We start from the raw sequence: 12052 nt of genomic DNA on the forward strand, positions 1-12052 counted from the left end.
AAGCTGCTGCTGGATTTCAGCTGGCATCATCAAATTTTATGAACTAGCTCCTGTGTGTTTTCAGGAGTTCTGTTCATTCTATAACCAAAGTCAGTAAAAGAGCTTGGACGACAGCATGAGGTGCGACACAGAGCTCTCAAAGTATAGTCAGGAGCATAAGATCACACAAACCAACTTAAGATCTTTGTTTCCTTACGCTTTTCAACAATTGCAGAAACAAGCTGAATTTTTAATGAATTTATCACTAGTGAAGGAACGTCATCTGATGCTCTCCAATTATCCAACACAACGTGGATGGTGCACGGAGCAGCAGCAATAGCAGAGCAAAGTAGGACAAGCTTCAAGGTGGATTCAGAAGATAACAGCCATTGCTTTCCTCTTTGAGTGCACTACGAGGCAACCAGTTCAGATAGGAGGGGAGCTTTGTATTAGTATATATAAAATTGATTCAGGATCCAATTTGTTTCCTGCTGACTACTGAAAGATACTGGGCAGCAATGATTTCCCAGACAGGTCCAAATTTCAACAGGTCTCACACTGAGAGGTCGGTGTTGCTTCAACGAGCAAAGCCATCCAGCCTCACAGGCTTCCTTTTGTTTTAACACTGGCCATGCTGGTTTTTAAGCTTACCATGATGCAAGAAGAGGAGTCATCCCATGATCTCCCCACACACAAGTTCTCTACAGCATCTGCATCACATTGCTCCCCGTTCTGCAGTAGCTTCAGCACTCCTGGCTGCTTGCCCTGCGCAAAAACTGCTCATTTCCTTTATGATGTATTGAGATTTTACGAGCAGGAGCACAGCATCTCTTCCAAAGATTATTTTATTTGCTTATATCCTGAAAATCCCACCAGGAAAAAGGAATCCATGTAGGGTAATTTAAAACTGCTCCTAAAATAATGCCAAGGCTGTACTAGTCTTCTATTAAAATTACATATCAATCCCAGCTAAAGCAAAAAAGTAAGAATATATTCTGCCCTTGCATACTACGAGTTTTCAGGGGGCAGGGAGCTGTGTTTTGTTTTGTTCTTAAGGTCTACATCCATACATTAAAAAAAATAGATGATTATTTATATAGACTCTCTGTAGACACGTTGAAGCTTTTCAGACGAGGAGATTTTATAATCTAAGACAGACGCACAGCAAGGGGGGACAGACAACAGGTGGGCACATGTGAAGAACGAGACGATGGGATCACACAAGGGGCTTACGGGATGCTCAAGTCGTTAGTTCATTCATCTATATACGGAACATGTGGTACAGAGCAGGGCTTTGGTTTGGGGGTTTTTAAACATCACTCTGCTACCATTTAGAGAGTGTCAGAGTGACAAGAGAGGAGCAAAGGGCGCTGGAGAGGAGTCCTGGGAATGGACCCGAAGGGCACCACCATGACCCCGTGCGGCTGTGCTGACCCCATCCCTCTCTCCAACACCCACCCACCGCTGATTTCCACCCGCCCTAAGAAAGGGAGGGTGACTGTGGAGCAATCCTTCAAGTCGGCAACTCAGGAACTTCCCAATCTGGAGGGCGCACCCAAAGACTGGGTTCGTTATCCACCACTGCAGCCGTTCTCCCCCCGTTTATCTAACCCCTATGGGAAGCCGCTGTACGGCCGTTGCTCTTCTAGGTCACTGTTGCATCCTGGGGCAGCGAGATTCCCTGCTTGGTTTCTTTCACACGGGTGAAGGTGAGCTTCCCTTCGCTCTAAGCCAGTTGCCTCAGTTTTATTAGATCTGCCTTGATCTGAATGCAGTAAACAATTGCTTCCCATTCACTTTCTCTCCCCCGCTCATAACTTCATAGATCTTATGACTGCACGCAGCAGTACCGCACATGTTGGCAGAGAGGATTAGAATTGCAGATGTCTTTTCAGAGAAAAGGCTTTTTATTAATTGCCGTTCAACAGTGGAAGGCGTGAAGTGCTAAACTTGAGCAGAGATAACCAGCCACGTAAAATGGGACAAGTGACCAAACAGTAGCTCTTCAAAAATGGACCCAGTGATCACAGTACATCAAACTGAAGAACAGCCAGTGCTGCGCTGTTACGAAGAAAGCAAGCATCACACGAGTATGCATGAACAAAACCCTACAACACACCTGAAATAACCCTTCGACACCATTTCACTGGTGACTGATTGCCTGCCCCAGCTTAGAAACTATGCTTATCACCAAAAAAAAAAAAACCCAAACCCCGTCAATTGGAAGGACTTCAGAGTAGGAAAGTGAAAACTGTGAGATGCCTAGAAAGCACAACCCTCTAGGATGGATTGGGGCTACCTATCTTACAGAGGACAACCTCCAACCTATAGAAGACTGCTGCAAAACCAAGAAGGAATAATCTCTCTTTTGTGCCTGACAAGTCAAAAAGCGGTAGACCTAAAAAAGACTTTCCAACCATGTAACCTGAGTTTCCTAGAGAAGGAAGGACAGCAGTACCTGGGGGAGAGCTAACATCAGAAGAGGTTAGATAAAAATCCATCAGGAATGACACAGCTGAAGAAGAACTTGCTTAAGAGAAAAAAAGATGGACTAGGTGATTTCCCTGAGGTTGCCACCAGCCCTGCGACTCTGTGATCCTTTCCCCGTCGCACCTCGAGTTGTGTTTTCCAAGGTGAACCATTCTAATGTATAATCTATCTTTAACCTTTTAATTTCCACTGGAACCTTTATGAGATGGAACAGCCAGACTGGTACGTGGTTTCCAAGACCCAGTAGTACCGTGCATTTATAGGTTTCAGAACAGGTTAACGCCACACTGCTCACTTCCTAATGAGGAAGAACATTTATGCAGTACAAGATATGAAAACACTGAAGATGTATAACAAAAAAAAAAACCCACCAAAGCAACAAGATTTTCCTTGGAAACCATGTAAGAAATTAAAAGTAAAGAGAATTGTTATAGTGAAGCTATATAGTTAAAAAAAAGAATAAGCAAATGCAAAAAAAGTTTTGGTTTTAAAAAATGTTACAGTTTAAAAAAATGTTATGGTTTAAATATCATCCAAATTAAGGAGATGCCTTTTTGAAAGTATATCCCATGTATTTTCAATTAACTTACTTTTTTATCCATATATAAATTATTAATCAGTGACCCAGTATCTCTTGAAAACAACACAATGTTGCCTAGCGCAGAAATTCATTGCAGAGGAGCTCCTCTGCTGATCGAGAAGATAAAAGTTCCCAATTCAGTGCCAGCCCTTCGCAGGGCACAAAAGCAGGACAGAAAGTTTATCGATACAGTCCTGATTAGGTTTTCGTTCACTTGGGGCCACCCCAAATACAGCACCACAGCACAGAGGGAAGAGGGCAGCTGTGTTACACATGAATGGGGGAAGATAATGCATCCAGCTCATATTTAGCATGTGCACTCTTAAAACAATGAACGCTGATATTTCCGCAAGCGTGATATTATAAAAAATACCCCAAAGCTAAAAGCACACGAGTGAAGATACATACTAGAGATGCAATAGGGAGGGCATTTATTTTATTGCTGGTTCCACGTATGTTCAAAGACCAGCACTATTGAGAAAAAGACCAAGATCAAATAGAGAATGAATAGCTGGAACAAAACACACTCTCACCACTGGACCCACGGATGATTCCCTAGGGAAACCCTTACAAAGAGGGCTCAGTATTTCTCAAATAAGCTTCTGTGTATATTTTTCCCATGTGCCGTTTTATAGATCACATAGTAATGGAAATCAAGAGAGATCCTGAGGGTACAGAGATGGACTTCACAGTGCGCCACCAACAAAGTAGCTGTTTGTAGAATGGGAAACAGCAACAAGCCTTTGCAAACAAACAATGTCGAATTCTTGGCTAGAAACAATAGCTTTAAAAAAAAAAAAAAAAAGAGAGAGACTTCTTTCATGGTATTTCCAGTGGCCTCATCCTGCAATCAACTGCTGGATGAATCCTTGCCATGGAAAATGCCACTGTAATAATACGGGTGCTTCTGGTGCATGAAGCTTCTGCTTCATGACACCCCCCGACAAAGGTGCTCCTGCGAGCACACGTCCGTTTGTGGGATGGAGACCTGTGTGTGTAAAGCTAGACCCTGCTAGGAAATGCCAGAAGTAGCTTTAAATGAATCAATAAATGTATGAAAAGCAGCACTGAGCATGCTGAAGTTAGAGTTCTTCCTTCTTTTCCAGAAAACTTGCTTTTCTAAGATTTTTTTTTTTTTTTTACCCCCCTATTCATAACTTCATCTTTTCTAATGCCCATTGAACGGTCTCCCACGCTCCTAGGCTCCCAGAAAGGTCAGACTCCACTCAGCCAGAAAGACTTGCTGTGCTGGTCTCTGCAGGCAGTCCACGCCTTTTCGGGTGCCACACAACTCAACCCCATTCACTAAGTGACTCTTCTGGGAGGTTGCTTTTGGTTTACAAACCAAGGTCACACCTTGCTGCTGCAGCAAGGGATGGCACAGCAGCCTTCCCTGCCTCTGTTCTAACTTGTGTAGGAAAATGAGGAAGGTTCTCTGACCTCTGACAGCAATTAAGTCATTGCTGTGCTTTTTTATGTGCCCCAAATTGTGGAATACTTGTATTTTTAAGGCACAATAGCCAAGCTTGAACTGCAAGCCCACCCAGCCCCTACATGTAGGAACGCCTCCAACCTCTAGGTCCTTTTTCTCCCCAGAAGCCTGCCCAGTTTCCCTCCCACAACTTATCGACATCCTGATCCTACGAATGGCTTTTTCTGCATACTACTAAATGCAGTTTTTCAAGAAATAGGTAAATTCCACCTTTCTCTCACCTTTCTGCACAGCTTTAAAGGCCACAATACTTGGAAAGCCCATTCCTAGCTGTAACCATTTTACTTTCTCCATTCCCAGCTCTAACCATTTTACCTTTTAGGTAAGCCAACCAAACCTGGAGATGCTACTGAAAAAGAATCAAGCTGTGCATTTGTTCACACAGTCTTTCAGTATTTAGTGAAATTAGTAGTTATTTTTCACTACTGTTCCTGCTTACACCTGAACACCTTACAATGCTCCAATGTTCATTCGCTTTTTAAATATTAACATTTCACTTGCCAACATCGGGCAGACATCTCATGACTGCAGAGTCAAATCTTTGCTGATCTGTCTCAGACACAACGCTACCTGTAACGAGAATTCGATGTCAGACGAGGCACTAGAGTATATGCTGCTGCAGCAGACGCACTTCTGACTGTAGAGCTTATTTTTGCTTAAGAAATTGGTATAAGGTATACCAGGAAAAGCATGCTTCCTAATGCAGAACAGGCCTAGCTTTAAGCTTTCTTGTGCTTCTAATGCACCACACTGTTCCAGTTTGCCCAAATAATTGTCAAACTTCAAATGACTAACTATTGCTACAGGAAGAATGAAGATATACATGTTTTATTTATTTTTTAGATAGAGGAGAGATGCTCTAGACGAAAGGAGAAAAGGAGACGTTCACTTGGTTTCACAGAATCCCAGAGGGGTTGAGGTTGGGTCATCTGGTCCAAGCCCCCTGCTCAAGAAGGGCCACCTACAGTGAGTTTCCAGGACCATGTCTGGACAGCTTTCTCTTACCTTCAGTTTTTGAGCTTCTCCTCTAACTTTCAGCAGCTCCGTGATGGAGTCCACAAAGCCCTGGTAATGGAAGTTGCACATTTTCTCAATCTCACGATCATGGTTTCTGATTCGTGCTTCCAGCTTCTCCATGAAACGACCGTGTTCTTCTCCATCATAGACAGACCTAAAAAGAAGATGCCAACATTGGTCAAGATTCCAGTATCCGTTACTGTCATTACTTACAAGAAATATCCAAAATATGAGCTTTAAAAAAAACCTCCTGTGATAAAGGGATAGTTCTGCTTTTTATTTGCATACACCAGGCACCAAACTCAGGTTTTAAAATCTTTCTATTCCAGCCCTTCTTTTTCTTTTTCCACCTGTCAAACACCAGCTTGACATTCCCCCAGAGACCGCAACACGGCCGACCCAGCGCTGAATGATCTGAAACAAAGTCTTAGTGCTCTGTCTTTGAGCTCAGCCATCTCTGATCACTCTCTGCTACCGTATGCTGTAACGCTGAGCACTCCTCTTGGACAATTTTCTGGATATTCTTTGGGCTTCAAGGGTAAAAGCTGCAATGGAAAAGTATCACCTCTACAGCTGCCAAAATCCATTTCCCTTCCCACCCCCAGTTTTGCCAGCACAGTTAGCCCTGTTGCTGAAAGGCCAACACAGCTGAAGACTACCCAAACTGATGGGGACACCTCAATTCAAGATACAGTGTACACTGTGCAAGCTGCAGGTACTGGGTAACCTTTGGTACAACCAAAGAAAAAAAACTAGTGTTCAATTTAAGGGTGCAATTTCAAAAATAAAGTCTATCCGTCATATTTTCTTAAATTCCACCCAACTGGGAAGAGAAGCTTGAATTGCCACGTTAAAACATTTTTTCTTCTGTCCATTACCAACGCACGCCGTCTGGTAATGATGATTATTTCCAACCGTTTTGTAAAGCAGCCTAGAAGGTGACTCTCTCATCCGCAGAAAGAGCCGCTGTGCAGAAGTAATAGATCATGACTGCAAAACAAGCGAATGTTATTCTAGAAAGCAGAGGGATTGTGTCACACCCTGAAATGGTATGGGATTTTCAGGGGGTTGTTTTCCTGTTTTTTTTATAGTAAACATAGATATTTTCTACAGAGTGTGGAAATCCCACCCTTGTCTTTGTGAAGTTTTAGTATTTTGAGGAACAGTGCTAATTCCTAAACCTGAATTCTCTCCCAGTCTCAAAAAATTAAGTACACAGTGAGCTTTATGGAGTCTGAGCTTGTACTGTCTCAGAAAGTAATGCTAAATTAACTATACACTGGACTCCAAGCAGCAATTAGAGATAAAAGATGGGGAATGTCAGAACTGTAACAAGCTATAAGAATTAAAAAAAAAAAAAAAAAAAAAGATTACTAATCACAGCAGTGACAAGCAACACTTCAGAAAGAACCAGAACTAGATTAATCCAACTGGACACATTAAATCTTTCTGCCTGCAGAAAGTGATGTGATCCTTCGGTGTGATCTGTGCTCACAAGTCACTTTGGAGAATCCTACCTCCACAATCCACAAAGGTCTCAAAGTAATACAAAAAATACCAAGACACGAATAAAGCTGGAGGAAATCTATTTAATTATCATTCTTTAAAACCTGCCCTAGCAATTTCAATTACACAGTTTCAGTAAACCATTCTCAATGGCAAAACAAAAATGCCAAATCTTTATAAGCCTATTTAAAACTCAATGTAAAATACCAGTCACCAAGAGTAGAAGTCTTCAAAGGTGACCATATTGCCTTCTTTATTCCAAGGTAGAAGCTGGTTGGTGCTAAAGAGATAACACTTCCTCAAATTATATGAATGCCACCACTAGCATGATGCTAGTGGTTTTTCCTTACAGCTTAGCAGAGTTTTGCTGGTGAAATATGAAAGTTGGAGACAGAGTGCCATCTAGTGCTGCACGGCCTCTTTGCAGGGTCTCTCATGAAACTCAACAAGGCACCTCCACTCTAATGAACTCTTAACTCAAAGATGATAACTCACATACAATAAGCAAATAAAGCCAGACAAGTTGTGTTTTCATTCAAGTATAAATTTAAAAAAAAACAAACAAAAAAACACAACAGTAATTATGGGTGCCAAATAAACGTGTCTGCATTCAAAGGAAAAAAATGTCAGCATTTATAGAGGCATCTACCAATAGGAAAAAAAATAATCTCAAAATTACTTACAAAGTCTAGGCAAAGTTTCCTTTGGAGATGGCTAACCTAAGAGATAAAGGTCCGATTATGAAAACCTTTTATTTTTTTTAGCCAAACTCTAGTGTTAAAAAAAAAGCTGGTGACAGGAAGCAACGGAACATCAGGATCTTAGGGATCAGCTCTAAGCTTGTATTTAAACAAACTCTATCTTCCCTTTGGAGCTCTCCTATTCATCCACAACCCTTCCTCCAATGCAGAACCAGCATCCTTCACTTCCATCCTCCCTCTAAAACACAAGCAAACAGGCAACAGCCAACCAAGTCCCAGACCAAACCGCAATGCACCCCAAACTTGCAAGATGTCAACTCCAAAGTTACGGGATGTCAAGTTCTTGCTCTGTACTGAACTTCATCATAGAAGCAGCCTGCAGTGACTATGCAGCAGCTCTTAGCTCAAAACAAACAATGTAGGGACTGAGTTTGATTGCAAGAACAACAAATCTCTCCCCTACAATCACGTCAAAACACGCCTCAAGTCCTAAACCCTGCCATCATCCTCTTCGGTTCCCTGGCTCTAGTAGAGGTCTAACTTCCTCAGCTGTTTCTTCAGCTACCCAAGCTACAGCGTCACTCTTGGAAAATCATCCTTGTGATCCCATATCCTTGATGTATGTGCACTGTTACCTACCTAGCAATTGCCAGCTTTCTCAGGACCAACTCTGGTTCTCATCTGATCCACTCAACTGAGCACCTTCATTACATCCTCCTTCCTTTTCAGGATTACCGCATCTGGGGCATTATACTTCCCACTTCTTGCCTACCAAACCTCCAGGACACCCATTGCCTTGCTCTGGATCTACAGGTCTCCCCAGCTGCTCCTCTCCACCTCCTTTCTTCTGCATATACACTCTGCTCCTAGTAACATCTCTCCTAGTTCAAACACTAATTATAGCCTGATCTGGATCTTCAGTTAACTGTCCTGAAGTGACTAGTAATTCAGAAGACATTACAAGGTGATGCACAAAAAAATTTCTAGAAAGAAAAAAAATCTTACATGTAAACCCACTAATAATCATGACAGCACACAATGCAAAAATAAAGTAAGGAAAACAAAAATAAAAATTAGATTTGCTTTGGGCTGTTCATTCCCTTGGTTGTAAAAAAACAAAGCATTGTGACAATGCTATAGAAAATGATCCTTGAGGCTGCTTTTTTTTTTTTCTTTGCTATAAAAAATTGCTAGTCAGATAGCTTTAGTAATAAGCCTCCACCACAAAAAGCCTTTTGATTAAAAAAGTCTGAGAAAGAGAGGTCTGTCCCGCATGCACTTATCTTATAAAACTCTGGAGCAGGCTGTAATTCTCCGATTGAAGACTATGCTCAGTGACAGATCTGTCTGGTTTACATTTTTAAAGTACACTCACTAAACAAAACCATTTAAGATGACTTTAAAAAGTTCTTGGATTGTCTTGTTAAGTTTCACAATTTCTGCATTCATGAAAAAAATCCACTTCATTTTTTTCAAAAGGTCAACTGGAAAAATCTTTCCAGGAAAGCTGTAACAGGCAAACGCATCAGGAGTTCCCATCTGTAGCCTTGCGTTATTGCAGAGTTTATCCCCCAAAACAGGGGCAACCAAACCTGGCCCACGCCAAGCGGCCAAACCATTAACAAGGGGGATGCCGCAGGCACGGACTTGTGGCACGGCTGGAGGCTCAGGTGCCTTTTCGATTTTCCAAGCGGCAGAAAGCGAGCGGCTGCTCACGCAGAAGCACGACGTGTCGATGGTGAACCTTTCACACCTTCATCCTCCCCCCCCACATCCCAGAGCCTCACTCAACTCCGCCTGTACTCAACCCCCACGTTGTACTGGATACTCCACTGCATTCTCGATCATTTCATCATCCACAAGAGCAAAAATTGGGCAAAGAGCAGAGGTTTGGGGAATAGAGCCCAAGAGAAGACTGAAAGAGACAACAAGCTCAGCTACAAATCTCCTTAAAACGTGGTCAAAGGCAGGACAGCTTGGGTCCTGCCACGAAGCACCAACACAACCTACGTTCTCTCCAGCCATGCTTTAGACACTTCATCTGGCTGTTCTCAGGCTGGCAGGTCCTATACCAGACACCATACACACGCTGAAAAAATGCCAGAGGAGCTTAAAGTTATTGCACATGTATAAGTTAATGCTAGAAAATATTTAGGAACTAGCTTTGCAGGTCCTTCCTATGTCTCAGGCTCAACTGGTTAACAAGAGGGCTTCAGGCAGTCTCGGAGAAGGCCAAGCCACGAGGCTGACCCTGCAACTTCATTCCCAATGAGAGCTGCCTGCAAGACGGGGACTCAGAAGTAACCTAAATAAATTCAGCTGAAAGTACAGAGGAGGGAAATCTCTGGAGGCAAAATGAAAGAGATCTGGAACAATGCAAGGAGGACATTCTGGGGACAGTGGAACAGAAGTGACTTGCTTTTGTTTTCAATTAATAAGTGGAACAAATTCCTGAGTCTGTTGTGGACTTCAGTTTTATTTTATTTTTTTTCCCTTTAAACTTCTGTAGTGGTTTTAATCCCTCAGAAACATTTTCTTCTCATTAAGCTACATAAAAGCATTAGCAGTTTGTTTAATCTTAATTCTAACTTTTGTAATAAACAAATTAACTACTGAGCAATGCAAAAAAAAAAAATAATAATTTCAAGAGTGGTGCAACAGCTCCACAGAAAAAAGGTCAAAGAAAGTTTGCAAGACTAATACCTGTTTAATGTCTAACTGTCAGAGTTCACAGCTTCAAGCCTTGTGCTTCACAAAGTTTACCTGCATACTGACACAGCATTAGCAAGTTGTACTCCAAAGACACCCCACTTACTTGGTGTATGACACCTGAAATTATCTCAGTGGAAGAGCAAGTGCAGAATTTGGTTCTTGTTTTCATTCTGCTAATTAAACAGAATTTAAGTCCACTCTGTTTTGCCATATCAACAGGTTGAAGTTTACATCATGAATACAGAGAAAAAAGCAATTTTTTTTCCTTTTTGGAGAAGTATAAAAGGTTTAATCATAAATATTTTTCATTCTTACAGTTCAGAAAGCATTCCCACGTGTACTTTTCCTACTTAGACCCACTTAACTTGCATGTACCACCATCATATTTTCAGTTTACAACAGAAATCATTCCAATCACTAAAATTCAGCAAAATATCAGCAATATCCCATTATCACAAGATCCTGGAGTAGAAACCAAAGCAGCTTCTGAAGAGCACCACTATACTTTACTATTCGGCAGGATAACCCTGGTTTCATAGCTGGGAACACCTTGATTTCAGCAAGGTCCTGGCATGGCCCCGGTGGGTATTCTCACAAGCACTCCAGGAGGAACGCTGCACGGAAAGCTGCCATAAACCGCACGCGTATGCTACTCAAAAACCATCCTAAAAACTAAGTTACTTGTCAATGACTGGCCTCAACCAGAAGGAACTTTTCATCAGGGCTTCTACATGCATTTGTTCTGGGCCTGGTTTTCTTCAGCGGTTTTATTAGCAAATTGGAAAATATAACGCAAGCTGTACTTTCGAAATACGGTGGTAACACCAAAGTGAAGGGACTCACAAGCCTTCTGGAAAGCAGCAGCCAAAGACCTCAAGAAACTGGAAGTGTTTCCAGAAGTCAAGAAGGATGAAGGTCAATAAAGGCAAGCGCATGGCAGTGGTCCAAGGAAAGGTCAAAAATCAGCAGCACAAGTACAACGGGATCAGAGGGCAGGCAGGAGAGACCACAAACTCCACACCAGCCACCTGCCATGGCACCTTATTTATTGGCCCACAAAGAGCCAAAGGAATTGGGTTTAGATTTGAAGAGAAAGGGCTGGCGAGGACACAGGGAGCTCAGAGCCATGGAAGAAGTCCTCTGCTATGTTAAAGAGGGAGAAAGGTGAGGAGTTCTGCAGAGCTGCTTCGGGAAGGACGAGAGCAGACAGATTTGCAAAGAACTAGGGTAGATTTTGTGATGAAACACAACTGAAGATAGTCCAAGCCCTGGAAGAAAGCATGCTGGGACACTGGAAACCCTGTTCATCAGGGTTTAAAAATAAGTTGAACAGATGTTTGTTCAGGGATGGAGACAGGATTTGACACTGCCTCGGGGAGGAACGGGCTGCGGGACCTCAGGCTCTCGGGCAGTACTGTCAATCTGGGGTGGCAGAGTAGTTCAGCAACAATCCCTTCTGGCTTTCTTTTTTTTTTTTTTTTTTTTTTTTTTTAAAGCAGGGTCAAACAATTGGAAACTTACAGAACCTCAGCTCTTATCCCTGTTCCACACTGAACTGCCACAGACGGGACCATC

General features: G+C 42.3%; 1 protein-coding gene across 1 annotated transcript in view; it reads right to left on the reverse strand.

The window, feature by feature from the left end:
- The window catches only part of EXOC6B (exocyst complex component 6B), a 325017-nt gene that overhangs the window by 268077 nt on the left and 44888 nt on the right, over positions 1-12052 (reverse strand). Inside the window, 1 exon segment of the mRNA XM_050895357.1 lies at positions 5547-5712. Within this exon segment, the coding sequence (XP_050751314.1) occupies positions 5547-5712 (166 nt within the window).

The sequence above is a fragment of the Gymnogyps californianus genome, chromosome 4 (assembly GCF_018139145.2).
Source record: "Gymnogyps californianus isolate 813 chromosome 4, ASM1813914v2, whole genome shotgun sequence".
NCBI classification, from domain to species: domain Eukaryota; kingdom Metazoa; phylum Chordata; class Aves; order Accipitriformes; family Cathartidae; genus Gymnogyps; species Gymnogyps californianus.